The sequence below is a fragment of the Portunus trituberculatus genome, chromosome 4 (genome assembly GCF_017591435.1).
Source record: "Portunus trituberculatus isolate SZX2019 chromosome 4, ASM1759143v1, whole genome shotgun sequence".
NCBI lineage: Eukaryota > Metazoa > Arthropoda > Malacostraca > Decapoda > Portunidae > Portunus > Portunus trituberculatus.
Window position 1 is genome coordinate 4,385,071 of NC_059258.1, and position 25,000 is coordinate 4,410,070.

At 41.5% G+C, this 25,000-nt stretch overlaps 2 protein-coding genes across 2 annotated transcripts in view; one reads left to right on the plus strand and one right to left on the minus strand.

Moving 5' to 3' along the window:
* The window catches only part of LOC123511485 (intraflagellar transport protein 172 homolog), a 30,798-nt gene extending 9,275 nt beyond the window's left edge, over nucleotides 1–21,523 (plus strand). Inside the window, 25 exon segments of the mRNA XM_045267427.1 lie at nucleotides 1–12; nucleotides 844–959; nucleotides 1,712–1,890; nucleotides 2,294–2,437; nucleotides 2,638–2,751; nucleotides 4,831–5,005; nucleotides 5,880–6,026; nucleotides 6,870–7,050; nucleotides 7,412–7,614; nucleotides 7,912–8,069; nucleotides 8,349–8,493; nucleotides 9,600–9,790; nucleotides 10,798–10,980; nucleotides 11,644–11,790; nucleotides 12,161–12,315; nucleotides 12,668–12,848; nucleotides 16,061–16,252; nucleotides 16,909–17,026; nucleotides 17,791–17,935; nucleotides 19,209–19,413; nucleotides 19,686–19,901; nucleotides 20,218–20,388; nucleotides 20,771–20,995; nucleotides 21,143–21,380; nucleotides 21,383–21,523. The exon segment at nucleotides 1–12 is cut by the window's left edge and continues 193 nt beyond it. Of these exon segments, the coding sequence (XP_045123362.1) occupies nucleotides 1–12; nucleotides 844–959; nucleotides 1,712–1,890; nucleotides 2,294–2,437; nucleotides 2,638–2,751; nucleotides 4,831–5,005; nucleotides 5,880–6,026; nucleotides 6,870–7,050; nucleotides 7,412–7,614; nucleotides 7,912–8,069; nucleotides 8,349–8,493; nucleotides 9,600–9,790; nucleotides 10,798–10,980; nucleotides 11,644–11,790; nucleotides 12,161–12,315; nucleotides 12,668–12,848; nucleotides 16,061–16,252; nucleotides 16,909–17,026; nucleotides 17,791–17,935; nucleotides 19,209–19,413; nucleotides 19,686–19,901; nucleotides 20,218–20,388; nucleotides 20,771–20,995; nucleotides 21,143–21,380; nucleotides 21,383–21,405 (3,964 nt within the window). The 3' untranslated portion in view covers nucleotides 21,406–21,523.
* Nucleotides 21,524–22,791: 1,268 nt separating this feature from the next.
* The window catches only part of LOC123511491 (mdm2-binding protein-like), an 11,785-nt gene continuing 9,576 nt past the window's right edge, over nucleotides 22,792–25,000 (minus strand). Inside the window, 4 exon segments of the mRNA XM_045267438.1 lie at nucleotides 22,792–24,032; nucleotides 24,035–24,182; nucleotides 24,447–24,615; nucleotides 24,875–25,000. The exon segment at nucleotides 24,875–25,000 is cut by the window's right edge and continues 75 nt beyond it. Coding sequence (XP_045123373.1) covers nucleotides 23,959–24,032; nucleotides 24,035–24,182; nucleotides 24,447–24,615; nucleotides 24,875–25,000 — 517 coding nt within the window. The 3' untranslated portion in view covers nucleotides 22,792–23,958.

Genomic DNA, 25,000 nt, shown 5'->3' on the forward strand with positions numbered 1-25,000 from the left:
GGGCTCTGTGCGGTGAGTGTGTGTACGTATGTCTGTCTGTGTGTGTATTTACCTAGTTGTAGTTTTACAGAGCCTGGGCTGTATGCTCGTGTGGCTCCGTCTCCATATCTACACTTATCCAATTTTTCTTTAAAGCTATGCACACTCGTTGCTGACACCACTTCTTCACTCAAACTGTTCCAAGTCTCAACACATCTTTGCGGGAAACTATATTTTTTAACATATCTGTGTGTGTATGTGTGTGTGTGTGTGTGTGTGTTTTCAGGATATTAACCCCTTCAATAATGAGATACATTTTTATCTTATTTTTTGGGTATGATTAGATTTTATTTGCATTAGGAAGGGTCTATGGAGGTCAAAGGATTAATGGTCAGAGTCTTTGCTATTCTAATCCCAACATTGTGTCTCCGAAGCTGTGTAAAATCACCCAAATAGTAGCCAGAATAAATATGAAAATGCATCCTGGTACTGAAGGGGTTAATCTCATAGTACGTATCAAGTTTGTCTCTCCATTATCAAGTTTCCTCGTCAAAGCATGGACAGTTTTAGCTTTGATTTCCTCATTAAGCTTGTTCCATTTATTTACACTTCTGTGAGGAAAACTGTACTTCTTAATGTCTCTTCTGCAATTTTCTTTCTGTGTGTGTGTGTGTGTGTGTGTGTGTGTGTGTGTGTGTGTGTGTTTTATAAGATATTCAGCATTTTTTCATGATCAGTATTAGTTTTTAGTGTTTTAAGCTATAGTGAAGACTTTTTGACTCCCTTCCTCTCTTTCAAATACAAGTAAACACCTTCTCTCCTTCTCCCTCTCCTTTTCCCTCTCCCTCCTGCTCTCACCTGTAGGACGGAGTTTATGAATCCTCACCTGATCAGTGTGCGGCTTAACGAGAGGAGGCAGAGAGGTGTGGATGACAACAAGAAGATGGCCTACCTGCTGGATCTCAAGACCATTTGCATAGGTGTGTGTGTGTGTAATTCACTGTTTGATCTGCTGCAGTCTCTGATGAGACAGCCAGACGTTACCCTACGGAACGAGCTCAGAGCTCATTATTTTCAATCTTGGGATAAGTCTGAGACCAGGCACACACCACACACCGGGACAACAAGGTCACAACTCCTCGATTTACATCCCGTACCTACTCACTGCTAGGTGAACAGGGGCTACACGTGAAAGGAGATACACCCAAATATCTTCACCTGGCCAGGGAATCGAACCCCGGTCATCTGGCTTGTGAAGCCAGCGCTCTAACCACTGAGCTACCGGGCCGTGTGTGTGTGTGTGTGTGTGTGTGTGTGTGTGTGTGTGTGTGTTTGGAGGAGGAGGAGGAGGACACTTCTAAGTTATCTAACCTAACTTAACCTTGAAACACTCTAAAATGAACACACACACCACATTTACCAAACCTTCACCACACCTGCACACATCTTGTAAATACTTAAAAATACTCCTTATATTACTTATAATGCTGTTAATTATAATCTAACTCAACCTAACTTAGCCTAACCCAACCCAACCCAATCTAGTTTAACCTAACCCAACCTAACCTAGCCTAACCTAACCCAACCTAAATTAGTCTAACCCAATACAACCCAACCCAATCTAGTTTAACCTAACCCAACCTAACCTAGCCTAACCTAACCCAACCTAAATTAGTCTAACCCAATACAACCCAACCCAACCCAACCTAACCTAACCCCACTCTTCACCCAGTTGACCTTACATATGGCCTAACGCTGGGCCAGGTGACACACGACTCGCGCATTGACTGGCTGGAGCTGAATGAGACCGGGTCACAGCTGCTGTTCCGGGACAAGCGACTCAGACTGATGCTTGTCAGTGTGGCCTCACTCAACAAGTCAACCATTCTTAACTACTCTACGTTTGTCCAGGTGTGTGTGTGTGTGTGTGTGTGTGTGTGTGTGTGTGAGTGAGATTGTTTGAGTTTTATTGCCTCACTCATTCATTCCTTTCTTTTCAATTATGTATATTCATGTAGTTTTTCTCATTTTTACATTCATTCACCATTCTTATTCACTTACACATCATTCTTTTCATTCATACATTCATTCATAATTTTGGCTAATTTATACAACTTCATTTTTACATTCTTTCATCACTTACTTATACAACATCATTCTTCTCATTCATATATTCATTCACAATTCTTACTTATACATCATCATTCTTCTCAAACATTTATTCATTCATTCATAATTCCCAAGCATTTGTACATCCCTAATTTCCATCTGATAATATTCACCTTGTTGTTGGTGTTGGTGTTGGTGTGGTCAGTGGGTGCCGGGCAGTGACGTGGTGGTGGCACAGAGCCGGGAGCAGCTGTGTGTGTGGTACAACATCGACACACCAGAGAGAGTCACCACCTTCCACATCAAGGGCGAGGTGACGGATGTGGAGCGTGTGGATGGACGGACGGAGGTAGGTGTGTGTGTGTGTGTGTGTGTGTGTGTGTGTGTGTGTGTGTGTGTGTGTGTGTGTTTCATCCATATAAACAAAAAATACCTCAATTTATTCTCTATCCAGAAAAAAACACTAACCAAACACCAAAACCCATACACAGAAACCATTACCCATTATTCCCATCACCCCGTCACCCCATCACCCCTTCCCTTCTGCAGGTGATAGTGCAGGATGGGGTGCAGGAGCTGTCGTACGCACTGGATGAAGGGCTGATTGAATTTGGCACTGCTATTGATGACGGCGACTACCTGAGGGCCATGAATTACTTAGAGGTGAGGAGACACAAGAGGAGGAGGAGGAGGAGGAGGAGGAAAATTATATGGAGGAGGAAAGGGAAGAGGAAGATGAGGTGGGAAATGACAATCCCAAACCATCCCAAACCATACTAAACCATGCCAAACCATACCAAACCATCCTAAACCATACCACATACAGATTCACCATTAAAAAGTCAAAATCTAGGCAAATACCACTCCAAAGAACCATTATTAGTAAGAAAAACACTATCATTGAACCAGTGCAGGATAACCATACCAAACCATACCACATACACAGTCATATTCAGAAACACCCTTTTTCTCTCACCATGCCAATTTTTCAAGGCCACAGAGACAACAAGCTGGGTTTTCAAGACGACTCCTCCGTATGATAAAATAAAAAACGTGTCAATCCATCACAATAACTATAAAAATACTCCTAAAAGCACGAGTATCTTGAACTAGAACCTTCGGAAATAATGATGGTGGGAGCAAAGGGTTTCAGAATATTGTTAAACCTCGATAACTCAGACAATGATATCTCGGATGAGAATCTTTTTCATAAGAGGTTTTATGCTATTATAAGGTAGATATCATGGTAATCTGTCAATAGAACCATCAGACCTCCCTTAAAAACCTGTGTCACTAAAACAAGAGTCTTTTTAAAATAAAGGTTTTGTTGCCACAAATTTCAAAGTCCACAAATATGAAGAACTTGGTTCGTATGAGTGTTTTTGCTATATATAAATTAGACATCATATTCATTTGTCAATAAAACTATCAAACTACCCTTAAAAACCTATTAATCTGTCAGCAGAACTATCAAAGTGGCCTTAAATTTCTGTGTGACAAACAAGAGTCTTGAAAATATATGTTATGTGGACACTATTTTTCAAAGAGCACAGAGGTGATAATATTTGTTCATAGTAGTGTTTTTACTGCTGATAAGGTAGAAATTGGGTTAATCTGCCAATAGAACTATGATATTACCCCTAATAAACCATGTTACTGAAACAAGAGTCTCTTAGAAATACAACTTCAGTGGCCACTATTATTCAAAGTCCACAGTTGTGAGGAACTTTGTTTGTAAGAGTGTTTTTCTTTTGATGAGGTAGGTATCAATGTAATCTGTCAATAGAACCATCAAACCTCCCTTAAAAACCCCTGTGCCCGAAACAAGAGTCCTTTTAAAATATAGGCTATGTTGCCACAATTTTCAAAGTCCACAGATAAGTAGAGCTTGGTTATTACGAGTGTTTTTTGCTATATATAAAGTAGAAAATATATTAATCCATCAATAGAACTATCAAACCACCCTTAGAAACCTGTGTAACTGAAACAAGAGTCTTTTCAAAATATGTATAGATTATATGGCCACTATTTTTCAAATTCCTAGAGATGAGAATTTTTTTTTGTAAGAGCTTTTATGGTATTGATAAAGTAGATATCATATTAATCTGTCAATAGAACTATCAAACTGCCTTTAAAAACCTGTGTGTGTGATTGAAACCAGAGTCTTTTGAAAATATATGTTTTGTGACCACTATTTTTTAAGGTCCACAGAGATGGCAAAATTTATCCATAGTAGTGTTTTTGTTATTGATAAGGTAGAAATCATATTAATCTGTCAATACAACCATCAAACTACCTTTAAAAGCTGGTGTGACTGAAACAAGATACGTTTGTTTGTTTGTTTCTTGTTGTCTTCTCTTCTGGAAGTTTCTGCTTCTAATCCTCGTCAATTTATGCCTGTAAGGACGTTATTTCTGACGCCTGGTCACGTACTGTGTTGGGCGTGAGTCAGGCTGTGATGCAACCGCACAAGACATTTAATTATGGCTTCCTGGTGGAAACGGTATTTAATTAGCAAAAAGTAAACTACACCATCTGGTAATTTAAGGTTTGAAGGTTTTGGAGTGTGTGTGTGTGTGTGTGTGTGTGTGTGTGTGTGTGTGTGTGTGTGTGTGTGAGAAGGGAGGGATTCAAACATTTGCATTTTTCAGACGAACCTTTCCCCATATTAGTCTGAGTTACTGAGGGTCAACAGTACGGGCAATATATCCACCATTACCAACCTCTCCTCCCTCCTCCCAGACACTGCCACTCACCGCAGAGGCCGAAACTATGTGGAGAACCCTAGGACGTCTCACTCTGGAGGGACGGCACTTGTACATTGCCGAGAGGTGTTTTGCAGCGCTGGGTGAGGTGTCCAAGGTGCGCTACTTGCAGGGCATCAACCAAATTCGCGAGTTGGTACAGGATCAGACAGGTAAGGCTTAGGTTAGGTTAGGTTAGGTTGAGTTAGATTAAGTTGGTGGGTTTGTTTTGGTTGGGATAGGTTAGGTGAGGTGAGGTTAGGTTAGGTTGAGTTAGATTAAGTTGGGTTTGGTTTGGTTTGTTTTGGGTTAGGTTAGGTTAGGTTAGGTTAAGTTAAGTTAAGTTAGGTGTGGTTAGGTTGTGTTGAGTTAGGTTAGATTAAGTTGGGTTTAGTTAATGTTAGGTTTGGTTTCGTTTCCCTTGGTTAGGTTAGGTTAGGTTAGGTTAAGTTTGGATTTGGTTGTGTTAAGTTAGGTTGGGTTGGGTTGGGTTGGGTTGGGTTGGATTGCTGTTTTTGTGTTTGCTGTTAGATTAGGTTAAAGTGTTTGTTGTGTACTGTTTGGTGTTTTTGTGTGTGAGAAAGTGAGAAAATGAGGGAGGTCTTCTTGTTTTAGTTTTAGATGTGTGTGTGTGTGTGTGTGTGTGTGTGTGTGTGTGTGTGTGTGTGTGTGTGTTTTGTTGTCTGATGTTTGCTATTTGCTATTTCTTTCTGCCTTGGACTAAACTATTTTCATTCCCTGACTCTCACTCACTCACTCACTCACTCCCTTTCACTCATTTTCATTCCGTCTCACTCATTCACTCACTCACTCATTCTTGTCCTTAACTCATTAAACCTGTCACTTATTTCTCCCTGCTTGTAACATGAATATTTCCACTCCCTGTCACTCACTCATTCTCTCTCTCTCTCTCTCTCTCTCTCTCTCTCTCTCTCTCTCTCTCTCTCTCTCTCTCTCTCTCTCTCTCTCTCTCTCTCTCTCTCTCTCTCTCTCTCTCTCTCTCTCTCTCTCTCTCTCTGCCTCTGCCTCTCTGCCTCACCGCTGCAGGAGAGGAGGGCATGGATCACTATGAGGTGCAGGCCAGACTAGCCATCCTGGAACAGCAGTTCAAGACAGCCGAGAGCATTTACCTGGACAACAACCAGCTGGATGCCGCCATGGAGATGTACCAAGACCTGCACAAGTGGGATGAAGGTACACGCTGGCTTGGGGTTGTGTTAGGTTAGGTTAGGTAAGGTAAGGTAAGGTACACACTGGCCTAGGGTTGCATTATGTTAGGTTAGGTAAGGTGAGCTGAACTGTGTCTTGTCTAACTTCTAGCTCTTACTATCCTCATCTTCCTCTGCCTATTCTTGTGTATCCTGTTCTCTAATCTAACTCTTAATTCTTACTCTATTCTTGTTTTCTAATATTACCTAATACCTCCCGCCTTCTAGCATAACATAATTTACTTTTCCTAACCTAACCTAACCTAACCTAGCATCTTCCCCATCCAACCTAAAACAAATACAAGCAAACCTAACTTCCTCCAACCTCTTACATCTCACATAAACTAACCTAACCTCTTTACCTATTTAGTATATCCTAATCTAACATGTCCCCTGTCCAGTCTAACCTAACCTTTTATATTTAATCTAACCTTTTTTACCTATCCTATCCTATCCCAACCTAACCCAACCCTGACATGTCCCCTACCTAGCCTAACCTGATCTTTTTTGCTATCTAACTTAACCTAACTCAGTCTAGCCAAACCTAACTTGTTGTCTTATTAAATGTATTCTAACCTCTTCTATCTGACCTAACCTCTTGCTAATCTAACCTAATCAAACCTAATGTGTCCAACCTGCAAGGGGACTGGTAACTAAGTGGGCCCTTTTTATTTCTTTATTCACTTATTTATATTTGTTTTTATTTATTTATTTATTTATTCATTTATTTATTTATTTATTTTTGTTGCCCTAGGTTGGCTTTCCCCTCCTACATATAAAAGAATCGATAAGTAACTGAACCTAACCTAATCTAATGTAACCCCCGCAGCGGTACAGTTGGCGGAGATCAAGGGTCACCCAGATGTGGAGTCACTGCGGCGGGCACACACACAGTGGCTGCTGGACACACACCAGGAGGAGCGTGCCGGCCAGCTCAAGGAGGCCGAGGGGGACTTCTCAGCCGCCATCAACATGTACCTCAAGGCTGGAATGCCCGCCAAGGCCTCCAGGTTGGGTTAGGTTGGGTTGGGATGGGTTATGTTGATTTTGGTCATGTGTTGTTGTCATTATTTTTAGGTTTGGTTCATGTTATTTTGTGTTGCCAGACCTCTAGGTTAGGTTGGGTTAGGTTGAGTTGGGTTTGGTTTGGTTCATCTTATTACAAACCAGACTTCACCTGAACACACCACACCACACCACACCACACCACACTTCACTTCACTTCACTTCACTTCACTTCACCTCACCTCACCTCACCTCACCTCACCTCACCTAACCCAACCCAACCCAACCCAACCACCACACCACACCACACCACACCAACCCCAACCTAACCTAATCTTAGTGTAACACCCTCACCCCACACCCCAGGCTAGCCACCAGCGTCACAGAGCTACGCGAGGACCCTGAGATGATTTCCCGCATTGCCACCGCCCTCCTGAAGGCCGACCTCTTTGAGCAGGCCGGGGAACTGCATGAGAAGGTCGGGCAGCAACAGAAGGCACTGGAGAGTTACCGCAAAGGCCACGCGTACTCTAGGGCGGTGGAGCTGGCCAGGCACATGTTCCCCTCAGGTTAGAAGTTTGTGCTGTGTGTGTGTGTGTGTGCGTGTGTGTGTTTTCTTTCTGTTTTGTTATTTTTCAGGGTGTGTGTGTGTGTGTAGGTATGTACGAGTATGTATGTATGTTTGTGTGTTTGCCTTTTTTTTAATATTGTTTTTGTTGTATGTATGTGTTTTTCTGTTATATTTATTTCTAAAGTGGTTCTCTCTCTCTCTCTCTCTCTCTCTCTCTCTCTCTCTCTCTCTCTCTCTCTCTCTCTCTCTCTCTCTCTCTCTCTCTCTCTGTCTCACCCATGCACCTGCCCTACAGAGGTGGTGCAGCTGGAGGAGGAATGGGGGGATGAATTGCTAGCCAACAAACAAGCAGATGCAGCCATCAGTCACTTCATTGAGGCTGGCCGCACCATCAAGGGTCTGGAGGCGGCCATTGCAGCCAGGCAGTGGAAGAAGGCCATGCATATTATTGAGGTGTGTGTGTTGGTGGTATTGGTGGTGGTGGTGGTGTGGTGTTGTGGTCAGGATGTGTATGATTTAGGAGTTGTTATTGATGTTTGTGGTGGTGATGTGGTGGTGTGGTCAGAAAATGGAAGGCAGTACGTACTGTATTAATGGAGGTGTGTGTGTGTGTGTGTGGTGTGTGTGTGTGTGTGTGTGTGTGTGTGTGTGTATGTATGTTAGTAGTAGTGGTGTTGTGTGTACATATTAGTGGAGGTGTGTTCATGGCTTCACCTTTCCTTCACTGTATAGGTGATTGATGACGAGGATGCCCTGAAGCCTCACCTGATGAAGCTCGGCCAACACTTTGCCTCCCTCAATGACCTGCAGAAGGCGGAGTATTTCTACCTGAAAGCTGGCATGTACAATGAAGCCATCACTATGTATAACCAGGCAGGTGTGTGTGTGTGTGATTCACTGTTTGATCTGCTGCAGTCTCTGACGAGACAGCCAGATGTTACCCTACGGAACGAACTCAGAGCTCATTATTTCCAATCTTCGGATAGGCCTGAGACCAGACACACACCACACACCGGGACAACAAGGTCACAACTCCTTGATTTACATCCCGTACCTACTCACTGCTAGGTGAACAGGGGCTACACGTGAAAGGAGACACACCCAAATATCTCCACCCGGCCAGGGAATCGAACCCAGGTCCTCTGGCTTGTGAAGCCAGCACTCTAACCACTGAACTACCGTGTGTGTGTGTGTGTGTGTGTGTGTGTGTGTGTGTGTGTGTGTGTTTGTCAGTGTGTGGGTGTGTGTTTGTCAGTGTGTGTGGATGTCTGTATGTGTGTATGTCTGTATCAGTGTGAGTGTCTGTATGTGTGTTTGTATGAGTGTGTGCATGTCTGTATGTGTGTTTGTATTAGTGTGTGTGTGTGTGTGTGTGTGTGTGTTGTATCAGTATGTGTTTGTGTGTGTGTGTCTATGTGTGTTTGTATCAGTGTATGTGTGTATGTGTGTCTGCATCAGTGTGTGTGTGTGTGTGTGTGTGTCTGTATGTGTGTCTGTATCAGTGTTTGGATGAGTTTGTGTATGCATTATTTTTCTAATTTTTTTCTGTTATTTTTCTCTTTTTATTCATCTTTTCTTTGTTTTTTATACCTTTTTACCTTTCTTTCAGTTTCTTGTATATTTTTTTTCTATGTTAGTTTTATCTTCCTTTGCTGTTTTAATTTTTTCCTCTTATTTTTTTTTTCTATTTTAACTTTTTTTGCTTTCTATTTACATTTTTCCTTTATTTCTTCTCCTTTCCTTTCTTTTTACTGTGTTTTCTTTTCTTTTCCTTCCCACAGTTCTTTCTTTTCTTTATACATTCCCTTTGTTCCTTTTATTTTACTTTTTGTGTCTTTTCCTTCTAATATCCATGTATTTCTTTCTATCAATCTCTTTTTACATCTACCATAACTTCACATCTCCCTTCTTCATCTACACACAACCACCAGAAAGCAACAATACTTAAGTCTCTCTCACTGCACCACTCCCTCTCTCTCACAGGGGAGTGGGAGAGGGCACACCAGCTGGCCAGTAAGTACATGGGCGCTGACAAGGTGGCGGTGATGTACGTGAACCAGGCACAAGTGTTGGAGGAGCAGGGCAAGTTTAGGGAGGCAGAGAAGTTGTATATATCTGTCCATGAGCCTGACCTTGCTATCACCATGTACAAGAAGCAGAGGCAGTTTGATCAGGTTAGTTAGTGTGTGTGTGTGTGTGTGTGTGTGTGTGTGTGTGTGTGTGTGTGTGTGTGTGTGTTGGTGTATGTGTGTTTCAGTAAACTCTATTTCTATCTGTGTGTGAGTGTGTGTGTGTGTCAGTAAACTATCTTTCTATTTATGTATGTGTGTTGTGTATGTGTGTGTGTTAAGCTGCTTCTAGAATTATCAACACACCTTTGTAATGTAATCTAATTGTAGTAAACACCCTTGAAAACCCAATTACCTCAATTTGGAACCTTTAAAACAAAAATAAGCCAAAACATAAAAAATACTCCCACAAAAAGGACATTTTAAACTCAATCATCCAACAAAACTTCATGAAACAAACCACAACCTCAATAAGCACCCTTGAGAACCCCATTACGTCTGTCTTAAACCTCTCAAACCACCCCAACAATCATTAAAACATCCCTGAAAACCCATCAAGAATTAACCTAACCCTGAAAAAAATCCCTGGAAACCTCGCCACCTCCTCTTAGAAACCCCAAAAAGTAACCAACACAAGACAAACTAAAGCACTCTTACAAAACTCAACACAAATACTCAATACATTCCAGTCAGTCATTCAGTCAGTCAGTCACTTATTCATTTATACAGTCATTCATTTAGTCAGTCAGTCAGTCAAGTCATTTATTTATTCATAGTCATTCATTTATTCAATCAGTCAATCAATCAATCAGTCAGCCAGTCAGTCAGTAATTTATTCATTCATACAGTCATTCATTTATTTATTCAGTCAGTCAGTCAGTCTGTCATTTAGTCATTCATACAGTCATTCATTTAGTTAGTCAGTCAGTCAATTAGTCAGTCAGTCATTCAGTCAATCATACAGTCAGTCAATCAGTCACTTAGTCATTCATTTAGTCAGTCAGTCAATCATTTATTCATTCATTCATAGTCAATCATTCAGTCATTCCTACAGTCAGTCAGTCAGCCACAAGACCCCCATCGCCTCACTGACAGCCTTCCTCCCCACACAGATGATGCGTCTTGTGAAGGAGTACCATTCAGACCTGGTTCAGTCCACCCACCTACACTTGGCCTCACAGCTGGAGCAGGAGGGGAATTACCACGACGCAGAGAAGCACTATATTGCCGCCGATGACTGGAAGGCTGCCGTCAACATGTACCGGGGTGTTGACATGTGGGAGGAGGCATATAGGGTGAGTGAGGGGAGAGGTGGTGTGTGTGTGTGTATGTGTTTCTTTTGTTGTGTTTCTTTAGTGTTTTTTATTTCTTCTTTATTTACTCATTAATTTGACTGACTGACTGTATGAATGACTTATTGACTGACTGACTGACTGATTGACTAACTGACAGACTCTTTCTCTCTAATTATTTTTCTTCCAGAGTTTACACACAAAAGAAATTAACAGAATTAAGTTTACCAGAGACAGAAACACACAAACAAACAATCAAAACATAATAAGACCTTACCAGAGAGAGAGAGAGAGAGAGAGAGAGAGAAACCATTGATAAAGAAAAATAATGAAAGAGTTTACCAGGAAGATACAAAACACTAGAACACTTTACAGTACTTTTAAGATCCCCTGACCGCACCTACCCCTACCCACAACTCCCTATCAAACCCCACCTGCCTGGCATTCACATATCAGTCACTCTTAAACTCTCCCTCTCTCTCTCTTCACTCTACATACACCATCAAACACCCCTCTTTCTCTACCCATTTCTCTCTCCTTAAACATCCTTCTTTCTTTCCTTATCTCTCATCATTAAACTCATCTCTATCTCTCTAACTCCTTCAACACTCTTCTTTCTCTCCCATCTCTCTCCAACCCCCGCTAATCCTCGTATCCCTTCAACAGGTGGCCAAACAGCAAGGTGGGGCCAGTGCAGGTAAACAGGTAGCCTTCCTGTGGGCGAGGACGCTAAGAGGTGATGCGGCCGTAAAGCTTCTCAACAAGTTCGGCCTCCTGGAGCAGTGTATTGACTATGCCTGTGAGAGTATGCAGGTGAGAGGGAGACGGAGAGGAGCTTAAAGGGTCGGTATGTAAGGGTGAGTTTATGGGTGAGAAGAGAGATAGGGGAAAGAAAGAAGGGTGAGAGAAGAGAGAGAGAGAGAGAGAGAGAGAGAGAGAGAGAGAGAGAGAGAGAGACAAAAAGAACATAGTGAGAGAATAGAAAGGAAAGGTGAAGAGGAAGAAATAGAAAAGAAAGAAGAGGTGAGGTGAGGTATAGTTAGATTAAGCTAAGTGAGGGAATGTGTTGTTAGGTTAGGTTAGGTTAGGTGGGGTGAGGTGAGGAATGATGTGAAGAGAAGAGAAGAGAGAGACAGATAGAGAAGGAGAGGGAGAGAGGTCTAACACATTCTTCCTCCGACAGTTTGAGTTTGCCTTTGAGTTGTCTCGCATCGCCATGAAGCAGAAGTTGCCTGAGATCCACTACAAGTATGCCATGGCGCTGGAGGACGACGGCAAGTACAGGGAGGCAGAGGCAGAGTTCATACAGGCCGACAAACCCAAGGAGGCCGTGCTCATGTATGTGTGTGTGTGTGTGTGTGTGTGTGTGTGTGTGTGTGTGTGTGTGTGTGTGTGTGTGTGTGTGTGTGTGTGTGTGTGTGTGAGAGAGAGTCAGAGAGAGAGAGAGAGATGTGTGTAATTTCTCTACCTGTCTCACTGTCAGATCTACTTAATTATTTTATTTTTATTTTTATTTTTTCATTTCATACATGCACACACACCTGTCTCTCTACCTCACCTCACCTAAACTCACCCAATCTAATTTAACCTTACCTTACTTTATCTCACCTAACCTCACCTCAACTCACCTAATCTTATCTTATCTTACATCACCTCACCTCACCTCACCTCACCTCACCTCACTCGACAGGTATGTACACGCGCAGGACTGGGAGAGTGCTCAGCGGGTGGCGGAGGCGCACGACCCAGACTCTGTTGGGGACGTGTTGGTGGGGCAGGCCAAGGTGTCCTTCACAGAGAGGGACTACCCCCGGGCTGAGGCACTGCTGCTCAGGGCTCAGCGGCCGGAACTGGCAGTCAAGTTCTACAGGGTGTGTGTGTGTGTGTGTGTGTGTGTGTGTGTGTGTGTGTGTGTGTGTGTTTACCTAATTGTATTTACCTAATTGTAACATACGGGAAAAGAGCTATGCTCGTGTTGTCCCGTCTCCATATCTATTAATGTCCAGCTTTTTCTTAAAATCATGAATATTCCTTGCGTTGACCACTTCCACGTCTAAACTATTCCATGCTTCCACCCTTCTATGAGGGAAGCTATATTTTTCACATCTCTCCTATAAGTGGCCATTTTAGTTTTTCCCATGCCCTCTCGACATTCTTCCATTCCACATACACAGATCTTCCCTATCCATTTTTCCATGCCAATCATCACTCTGTATATTGCTATCAGGTCTCCCTTTCTCTTCTGTTTTCCAGGGTTGGAAGTTGCATTCTTTTCAGTCTGTCTTCATAAGTCAAATCTCTTAAGTCAGGCACCATTTTCGTTGCAGCCCTCTGTACTTTCTCTAGTTTCCTTATGTGTTTCTTTAAGTTCGAGCCCACTGTATTGTTGCATATTCAAGCCTCGGTCTTATCATTGCAGTAATTATTTTCTTCATCATTTCTTCATCTAGATATACGAACGCCACTCTTATGTTCCTCAATAAGTTCAATACTTCTCCAATTATTTTGTTTATATGTCTCTCTGGCGATAGGTCATTGGTAATTGTCACCCCAAGGTCTTTTTCTTCATGACTGGTTTTATGTCTTCATTTCCTATCTTGTACATACTCCTGATTCTTCTTTCACTCTTGCCAAACTCTATTTTCTTGCATTTTGTCGTGTTGAACTCCATTTGCCATGTACAGCTCCATTTCCATATTCTGTCCAAGTCTTCCTGGAGTAGTTCGCAATCTTTGTCACATCTCACTTTTCGTAACAATTTTGCATCGTCTGCAAATAGGCTCACATAACTGGACACCCCATCCACCATGTCATTTATGTAGACTGCGAACATTACTGGTGCCAACACTGATCCCTGTGGAACTCCACTCTCCACCAATCCCCATTCTGATGGTCTGTCCTTAATTATTGTTCTCATTTCTCTTCCTACCAAAAGTCTTCCATCCATTTTAGTAAACTGCCATGCACTCCTCCTACCATTTCAAGTTTCCAGATCAGTCTCTGGTGTGGTACCTTATCAAAGGCCTTTTTTAAATCCAGATATATTCCATCAGCCCAACCATCTCTTTCCTGTATTACATCTATCACCCTCGAATAGTAACATATCAGGTTTGTCGTGCATGAACGCCCTTTCCTAAAACCAAATTGACACTCACAAAGTATGTCATTTTTCTCCAAGAAGTCTGTCCATCTAGTCTTCACCACCCTCTCACACATCTTAGCTACCACACTTGTAAGTGACACTGGTCTATAGTTCAATGGGTCTCTCTTGTTACCTGATTTATAGATTGGGACAATGTTAGCTCTTTTCCAGTCTTGGGGCACTACGCCTTCCCTTAATGAGGCATCAATTACTTCACAAACTTTTTCTGCCAATTGCTCCTGCATTCTCTTAAAATCCATCCTGATACCCCATCAGGTCCCACAGCTTTTCTCACTTCTAAACTCCCCATCATGTTCTTGATCTCCTCCACCGTTACTTGAAACTCCTTCATAATCCCTTTCTGTTCCATTACCAGTGGTTTGTCAAAAGCAGTCTCCTTTGTGAATACCTTCCGAAAGCATCCATTCATAGCCTCTGCCATTTCCTGGGATCTTCACTGTATACTCCATTTACTTCTAAACTTTCAATACTTTCTCTATTTTTGATGTTGTTGTTCACATGTCTGTAAAAAAGCCTTGGTTGGTCTTTACATTTATCAATTATATCCTTTTCTTGTTTCTTTCTTTCTTCTCTTCTAATCAACACATATTCATTTCTTGCTCTTTTGTAACTTTCCCACTGCTTAATCCGTCTTTTCCTTCTCCACCTCTTCCATGCATCCTCTTTTCTTGTTCTAGCCTTTTCACATCTATCGTTAAACCAGTCCTGCTTTCCAACTTCTCTATGTTGTCTTATTGGTACAAATTTTTCTCACCTTCTTTGTATATTTTTATAAATTCCTTCCACTTTTCATTTGCTCCTTAGCACTCTTGAATTTCATCCAATTTGTCTCTTGAAAGAATTTCTTTAGGTTTCCAAAATCTGTCTTGGCATAATTCCATCTTCCCACTTTATATTCTTCATTTCTTCTAGATTTCTCTTCGTCTATCACCTTGAACTCCAAAACTGCATGATCACTCTTTGCTAAAGGGCACTCCACCCTCATCTCCTCAATGACCATTGGCTCTGTACTAAAGACCAAGTCCAGTCTTGACGATGCTCCTCTCCTCCAAACCTAGTATCTTCTTTGACCCACTGAGTTAACACATTTTCCATTGCCAGTGTCAATAGTGTATTTCCCCATGTTGTCTCTGATCCTTCCATTGACCAGTCCTCCCAACACACCTCTTTACAATTAAAATCTCCCATCATTATAGTTCGTTCACAGCCACCCAACATTTCTTCCAGACATGTTCCTGTATCACTTATCATTTCTTCATATTCCTGTACTGACCATGCATTTGTCTTAGGTGGTACGTACACCACTATGTAGTGCCTCTTTTTCCTTCATTAGTTTCTGCTCTGATCTTTAGCACTTCTGCCTTTCCCATACCTTTTTCACTTGATCCACCTTTATATCTTTTTAACCAGCAACATCACTCCTCCTCCCATCTTACCTATTCTATTTCTTTTCCAAACGTTATATTTCCCTTCTCCAACCTTCATCAGGTCTTCTCCCTCTCTCAGTTTTGTTTCAGTAAGACCCACAATATCTGGGTTCTTGTCCCTCAGGTAATCGTTGAGTTCTAAAATCCCCGATATCACTCCATTTATGTGTGTGTGTGTGTGTGTGTGTGTGTGTGTGTGTGTGAAGTGCTAGTAGTAATAGTAGTAACAGTGCACAGAAAAGAGAGAGAGAGAGAGAGAGAGAGAGAGAGAGAGAGAGAGAGAGAGAGAGAGAGAGAGAGAGAGAGAGAGAGAGAGAGAATCTATACTACACTCACAATCCTCTCCTAACTACAACAGTAACAACAACAATAAACTCCTTTCCTTCTTCTTAGTACACACAAAACACTTCATCTCAAAACCTCAAAACCTCCCATCAAAACTCACTTCACTTCACATCAACCCACCCCTCACCACCCCTCACCACCACCACAGGACAGCAACCAGTGGACGGAGGCGCTGCGTGTGTGCAAGGAGTACCTTCCCCACAAACTGAGCGCCCTGCAGGATGAGTATGACCGCACCGTCCTCAGCAAGGGTTCCCAGGATGCTCAGGGCCTCCTCCGCCAGGCTAGACAGTGGGAGGAGTCTGGGGAGTATGGCCGGGCAGTGGACTGCTATCTGAAGGTGCGGGAGTGTGCGGTCATGTTAGGTTAGGTTAGGTTTAGGGTCAAGCAGTGTGGATATGTGATTAGGTTATGTTAGGTTAGTTTAGGTTAGGTTCTTTAATTAATCCCTTGAGTACCATGATGTATTTCCGCTTCATAAACTCATGTGGGGGAGATTGAAATAGTGACAAATCTGGCCATTAATATTCTGACCTAATGCAAATAAAGTCGTCTAATCATACCCAAAACTCAAGGTAGAAATGCATCCCAATACTGAAGAGGTTAAGAGTCAAGTTGATGGATTGTTTTTTGAAGGTGCAGGAGTGTGCATGGTTAGGTTAGGTTGGGTACTTGTTTAGAGTCAAGCAGTCCTTTTATTTTCTACCTCTTCTTCCTTTCTTTGTCCTTTTTCTATTTCTCTCTTTTGTTTTTTTGTCATTCTTCTCTCTTCATTCTTTGCCTTCCCTTCCTTGTCCTCATCTTCCCTTTATTCACTTTATACTCCTTGACAGTTTATCCCCTCGTTTCATCCTCTCCTTCCTCTTTCCTCCCCTCTCTTTACCCTCTTCTTTCTCCTTTCTCCTCCACATACCTCTAATACTCTCCCATTCTTCCCTCGCAATCCTATCCCAGCTCCCATGGCCCTTGAGTTCTAACCAGTGTTGCCCCCCACAGCTGACGCCAAACATGAGCAGTGACATCAATCTGCTGGAGAAGGCGTGGAGCAAGGCAGGGGAGCTGGCCGTGAAGTTCTTGCCAGAGGAGAAGGCTGACAATGTTGCAAAGATGTTAGGTGAGTGTGTGTGTGTGTGTGTGTTTTTTCTTGTTTTTCCACATCTTTCTCTTCTTTTTTCCTTTCTTCAGTCTTATCGTTTCTTTTTTCCTTGATTTTTCTTTTTTTCTGCCCTTTTTGTTTAGTCACACTTTTACTTGTTTTCCTTCATTCTTCTCTTTTTCCTTTTCTTTGGTCTTATGTTTTTTTCTTTTTCTTCTTTGTCTTTTTCTTTTTCTGTGGTCTAATCCTCTTTTTTCTTTTCTTCTTTCTCTCCTTTTATTTGGTGTTTCATCATTTTTTTCCTTATTTTCTTTGGCCTTTTATCTCTTCTCCCTACCATTTTCTTGTTTATTCACCCATTCCTCTCATTCTTTCCCCCAAACACCACACCTTCCCATCTCTATACCCTTCCTCACCCCCATTCTCCTGATACACTCTCCCTGGCCCCCATTCTCCCTCCATACACTCTCCCTGGCCCTGATTCTCTCCCATACACCCTCCTTCACCCCCATTTGGTCCCATACATCTTCCCTCATCCCTATTCCCCCCCATACACCCTCCCTCATCCCCATTCTCCCACACACATCTTCCCTCACCCCAATTCTCCCCCATACACCCTTCCAACCCTCCATTCTTTCTCCCATTCACTCTCCTTCACCCCCATACACCCTCGTTCACCCGTATTCTCCCCCCATACACCCTCCCAACCCTTCATTCTTTCCCCCATACACCCTCATTCACCCCCATACACCCTCCCTCACCCCTATTCTCCGCCTACCCAGGTCCCCGTCTTCTGGAGATTAAGAGATACACGGCAGCAGCTCAGATGTTCCTGGCGGGCGACCTGGTGAAGGAGGCCATTGATGCGTTCATAACAGGTCATGAGTGGAGCAAAGCCAAGAAGGTCGCCAGTGAGTTTGACCCGAGGTGAGTGTATCAGGTTTAACTATTCCATTTTGTCTTATTTCAATTTATTTTGATTTATTTATTTTATTTATTTATTTTTTTTTTTCTTGCTGTGGTTTCGTTCTTTCTTTTCTTTCTTTCATCCAAGGTGTGTCGGGTTTGGATTAGGTTAGGTATTTGAGTTTTTTTTTTTTTTTTCCCCTTACTGTGGTTGTGGTTTCTTTCTATATTTATTTTTCCTTTTTCAATCTAAGAGTTTAATTGGGTTAAGTTTTATTTGATTTTTGCTTTATTTCTATTTTTTCTTTTTTTTTCTATTATTTTTTCCCTTCTTCCAAGGTGTGTCGGGTTTGGATTAAGTTAGTTTGTATTTGATTTTGTTATATTTATTTTTCTTATTATTATAGTTTTTCATCTTTCCTTGATTTTTTTTTTTTTTTCCAAGGTAAGTGTGTTGAGTTAGATTGTATGTAGTTTTCCTTGGGTTTGTATCTTTTTTTCTTTGCTTTCCTTACTGGTTTCTTTCATCTGTCTTTCTGTAATTTTGTTCCTTTTCTTTCTATATTCCCTTTGTTCTTTGTATCTTAGTTTCTGTCGTTTCCTTCTAATATCCCTTTCCTTTATCTCTCAATCTTTCTTTTACATTTTCCTTCTTTATCAACACACAGCAATCAATATTAAAACATCAATATTTAAGCCTTCCGTCACTGCACCAATCCACACAACAGGCAGTGCTGGTGAGACAGTCGTGATGGTGACAGGTTATGATAGTTTGGCTGGAATTGATTTGTTTATTTATTTATTTTATTTATTTATTTATTTTTTATTTTTTTATGCAGGTGAGAAGCCAGTCAAGGGCAACATAATATTACAAAAAAGGCCCATTTGAGTGCTGGTTCCCTAAGATAAGTAGAGTTAGCCAAATTAAGGAATAAATGTCTTGGTACTGCCCTCTTGTTTTGTTTTTTTCTCATTCTATTTTTGTTTCTTTTGTTTTGTTTGGTTTTGTCTTTTGTTTTTATGTATCTTTTTTTGTTTTGTTGTTATATTTATCTTTTGTTTGACTCTTGTTTTGTTTTATATTATTTATCTTTTGTTCTTACTAATATCTTTTATTCAGTTTTTGTTTTGTTTTTGTCATCTTTAGTTCTGTTTTTATATCTTATGTTATTTATCTTTTGTTCTATTCTTGTGTGTGTAACAAGTACAGTACAGACAAGACACTCAGAGCAAGACAGAAGACACTCATTAAAGTAACAAGCTGGGATCCACTTCACTTCCTCCACTTCCGCAGGTATGAGTCGTATGTGGACTCTGCCTACAAGGATTTCCTGAAGAACGAGGGAAAGGCAGAGGCACTGGCAGATGTGGACTTGACGGGTGCTCTGGACATGTATGTGGAGAGTGGCCAGTGGTCCCGTGCCCTGGAGACAGCCGCCTCACACGGCCCACAGCTGCTGCACAAGTATCTGGCCCGCTATGCCTCCTCCCTCATCAAGGTGTGTCCGTGTGGAAGGGGGTGTTTGTATGTTCTCTCTCTCTCACACACACACACACACAGCTACTTAGAATATAGGAAAATAACAATGTGTATGTTCTCATCTCATGAGTTAAAAAAAAAAAGGAAATTAATCTTGCTTACTTTTCATACAAGTACTAAAACCTCTCTCTCTCTCTCTCTCTCTCATGGAAAAGTAGAATAAAAAAAAAGTGCTACCTCACTGATGAACTGAATCCACTCACACTCTCTCTCTCTCTCTTTCCCCTGCAGGATGGACAGGCGGTGGAGGCGCTGGCTCTCTACAAGCAGTACGGGGCGCCTCCCTTTGCTCAGAACTTCAACATCTACCGACGCCTTGTGTTGGACCTTATGAGCCTCCACCAGCTCTGTGCCCCCCAAGCCTACCACACCTGGGCCGACCTGCGTGACATCCTCCTCTCCCTTGTTGATAATCTCCGCCAGCACGAGGATACTGATGGCGTCCTGGTGGGTGTAGGATCTTACACTCATTCTCTTCTCTTTTCTCTCTCTTTTTCATTTTTATTGTTTTTTCTATGCCCTTTCTCATTTTGTCTTAATCTTTTCAGGTTTCCTTTTCTCTCAATATGTATTTTTCACATTTCAGATTTTTTTTTTTTTTTTTTTTTTGCTTTTAATATTCTCCTTTTCTATTTATATTCACCTAATACATTTTCCCAGTTTTTAAATTTTCCTCTTTTTCTCAGTTTTCAAATTTCTCTTTTTCTCTTACTTTCTTTTTACCTTTTCCTGTCCTAACTTAGACATTTCCTCACTATTACAGGCAGAGTTTGAGTTGCTGCTGCTCCTGGCTCACTATCTGGCTGCCCGCTCAGCTTACATGGCCACACAACAGCTGGAGAACCTGTCCGCCAAGGTGTCTGTGTCTGTGCTACGCTACACACACATCCTCCCCGCTGACAAGGCTTTCTATGAGGCGGGAATGGCTTGCAAGGTATGCTGGGCTGATGGGAGAACAGTGTGTGTGTGTGTGTGTGTGTGAGAGAGAGAGAGAGAGAGAGAGAGAGAGATGGCAAAAGACTAAGGATGATGAGAGGGCTAGGAGAAAGGCAAGGAGAAAGATTTGTGAGTGTGTGTTTGAGGAATAATAGTTTATTCTTTCATTCTTTATCTTTAGTTTACTAGAATTTAGAAGACTGAGTGTGTATCATCATAAAACTCTCTCCAGCATGCATGTTTTTAACTCCCTTCACTCTACATGTAATCAGAAACTAGACTTTTTATCTTCCTAGCCAAGACTTAACTTCTTCCTAAACACTTCACCATTCATTTCACTCACCATTCTATCAGAACCTACTCTTTTTCCTCCACCACAGGAAGTTGGCTGGAAGAACATGGCATTTGTGTTCCTGAATCGCTTCCTGGACCTGTGTGAGGCTATAGAGGAGGGCTCGCTGGATTCCCTTGACCACACGGACTTCATTGACACAGACATCCCTTATGAGATCCCCCTCCCTGACACCCTGTCCATCCCAGAGCCCTTGAGGGAGGAGGCCAAGGAGTGGGTGCTGGCAGTGTCCATGGATCAGCAGGTGGAACAGGTAAGGTGGCACTGCTGTTCATGTTTACCAGTTTTTGGCACAGCTGTTATTACTCCACAAGACAGACGGGTAAGTAAATTAACAAAATAAGGAATCAATCAATTAATTTCTCAGTAAACTCAGCTTCTCTATCTCTGCTCTCCACAGGTTCTACCAATGGATGAACGGATGGTGTATGAGGCGTCACTGATGGGCAGCGACGGTACCAGTGCCCCGCCCTGCGTCATCTCCGGCTACCCTGTCATTCGTAACCGCCTGGACCTGAAGCGCGGACAGGCAGCCAACAAGGAGGACTGGAACAAGCTGGTGATGGCAACCAAGATGGCAAGCACTCCCGAGTGTCAGGACGTGCTAAAGTTCATCACTGCTTGGTGTGGCGGCCTCCCACCATGGGATACAACTTCCAGTGAGGCAGTGGCAGCAGCGGGTAAGGAATGGAGTGTTGTACAAGTAAGGAAAGATGGAGGAGATATTGAAATGGTTTTGGAGGTTGTGGGGAAATAATGAAATGTTTTAGAAGTGAGGAAAGAAGAATTTAAATGTTTCTAGAAGTGTTGTGAAATTATTTGCTTCAGCTAGTAATTAATACTTTAATTCAGGGTGGAAGTCTTACCCTGTCCATTAACCCATTCAGGACTGTGATGCATTTTTACCATGACTTTTGGGTGTGATTACACCATTATATTGATATCAGAAAAGGTCTATGAAGGTCAAAACTGTATAAAATAACCATATAGTAACCAGAATATGGAAATGCATCATGGTACTGAAGGGGTTAATTAACAGAGGCATTCAGTAAGTGAGGGGCTGTGGTAAGCGACTCTGGGTTTGTAAACATTCTGTGGGGTCAGAGAGAGAGATTTTAAAATGCGACTCTGGGTTTGTAAACATTCTGTGGGGTCAGAGAGAGAGATTTTAAAACTAACAAATACATTACAATAAGCCCCACAATTGAGCCTTATGTGCACTTTAATTAATAAGAGTACAAAAATACACATTTCTATTTGTATCAAAAGGGTTAGAACTCCAAATATATATACAAGTGTTATAGTGAAGGAGTTGTTCCGATACAAAGTGTAGTCTGTATCAATATCCAGGTAGGTTTTTGTACACCTGTTAAACCTCTTCGTTCTTTTATCTTGTCTTTGTGTTCTTATCTTTTTTTATTGTTGTCTACAGTACACTTCATTTTTCTCATTCCTTGTATCTTTTTTTTTTTTTTCAGTGATTATTCTCCTTTTCTTCTCACAGACTTGATATTCCATATTCTTTTCTCTATTTCTTTCTTCTCTCACTATCTACACTATAATTTTTGTCTCCTCTACACTTTGTTCTTCTTGTCTTTAATATAATTCTTCTCTACATGATTATTTTCCTTTTCATATTTTTCTCGTCTCAGCATCTACACTTTTGTTACCGTCTCCCTCACACTCCACTCACACAACACTTCATCTATTGTCTTATTCCTACAGATCAGTTTCTCAAGTTACACTCTGCAAGTCTGTCTACCAATTCACCTTATAATAAATTGCATCACTCACAAAATCAATCTTGAGAAATTGATCTGATTATAAATAAAAAAAAAATACAAGGCACTTTTACTTGGAAATTTCTTGTTTTGTGCATTATTGGTTACACTTTCTCCTCTTCTTGACTTCCTTTCCTTCTTTCTTCCCACCCATCCCTCCCTTTCTTTCTACCAACCATTTTCTCATCCCTCCCTTTCTTTGATCTGCCTACTACCAACTATTTTCTCTAATCTCTCTCCCTATCTCATTTTGTTTCCTTTTTTCTCATCCCTGTCTTTCCCTCTCTCTGTCTAACCCATTTAATTTTCTCTCTTTCTCCCCCTACCTCAAATCTTACTTCTTACTACAATCTTATCCCTAATACCCCAAATACTGTCTGTTCACCCACTAAAAGTTTTGAGTTATCTTTTTCTATACAGGGCCTGCCTTCCCCACCACTAGTATTAATAGCTCAGCACTCGTGAGCCTCACTGTGTGTTACCTCAGCACCAAAGAATAATTCCGTCCTATAACTATTCTAGTCAGAGGAGCGATATATTTATATGTACACTATATTAAATTAAAACTTATTTAAATTATGTTATCTTTCTCCCTCTTCCTAATAATTATAATTGAATTCTTCCTTCTATTAATTATAATTGAATGCTTGATTATAATCACAGCAAGGAATTAATTATTTTTCATGATTGTACTGAATTTTTTTAAAGTTATTTGATATGTTCGATTGGTCAACGTGCTATCAGGAATCAAGATCACCAATCCTGTCATGAAGTTGTCTAAAATTACTCAAAAATATGAAATCGGGTAATTCAATTCATGTTAGTGTTAATCAAAACTCCCAAAAATATCACCTGTTACAAGATAAATGCCCAAAAATGAACCAATAGCAAGATTAGTGTTAAAAATACCACCAGGAAAAGAACAGCCTGCAAAACCCACTAAAAGCATCACCTTACCTAACTTTAAATATCACACGGTAAACAAATATTATTAAAGAATTTCTCTATCTCACTCTCAGATAAAATAATTATTGTATTCAAATAACATTGTATATTTATTTGCTATTTATTATTGTTGCTGTTTGTATTAAGTGGAAAAAGGAAATTAGTGGATTGTATGTGATAGTTAGATTAGTTGAGGTGGATAAGGGTAAGGTATGGTGAGAAATACAGAAGGATCCACTTCAGTAAAGGAAAATATTTTAAGTATGGTGAGACAAGATTACTTAAAAATATAGAAAAAAAACAGCAACAACAATAATAAATAACAAACAACTAACAATCATACATACCAAACAAAGCAAAAAGTTTCAGTGTAATTCCAAACAGAAAAACACCAAGCGATCACAACACACACACACACACACACACACACACACACACACACACACACACACACACACACACACACACACACACCATCCCCCCACACTGATCATTTCCTTGCCTTTTGAGCTCTGCGCCGCTCAAAGTCAATGACCTGCTTGACGTGGGCGGTGGCGATCTTTCCATGTTCTTGCTGGTGGAGCCCTGGCCAATGACATCCAGGGCAAAGGGATGGCACACAGCGAACAGTTTCTTGAAGCACACCTTGAACAGTGAGTCTTTCATGCGCATCCCCTCCCGCTCCAGTGACTCCACCACTGCCACTCGCAGTTTCTGAAAGACAGTGGAGGTTTGAGACATACGTTTGCAGATAAAGTATTGAGAAGTATTTGCAAGAATGAGTGGAAGTGTATGTTTGTGTGTGTGCACGCGCGTGCGTTTGTGTTCACATGAAAGAATGAAGATTTGAAACGTCAACAAATAAAATGGCACATATACAGATAGAATAAATACTGAGAAGTGTTTGCAAGAATTAGTGAAAGCTTATGTGTGCATTTGTGAACAAATAATGACACATATTAAAGTGTGTGTATTAACCTGTTTGTGTATGTCACTGAGGTCGGCCGGCTTGGGGACCTTCTTGGCATGCATGGCAGCCTTGCTCGCCGATGCCTTGCTGTGTGCCGGCTTGAGGAGGTCCGCTGGTTTCATGAGGTTAGCCAGACTGCCACCTGGAATTTTGTTCTTCATTGTCTTACGTGGTGATCTGAAAACATACATTAGTTCATATTTTTCATGATTGTCTTGTTATGTGTGTTCAGTATTGTAGCCTCTCTGTCACTCCAAAACATCAACTGCATTCTACACTTTAATTATAAATCTTGTTCTATCTGTCTACTTATATTCTGTAATGATGTAATCTAGACACTCTTCTTTCATCTATCTCTGTTCCATATAGTATCCTCCTCTCTCCCTCTCACTCTTTTTTCACCTCATACCAAGGCAGGAACCACCACAGCACTCACCTCCGCAGACCACTTTCAGGAATAAGAAGCTGCCGTTTGCGAGGGGAGCGTCTCACTGGCTGGGCTCTCTCTCTACGGCCCTGCACCACTGCCTTGCGTCCCAGCACACTGCTCGCCCCACCCAGC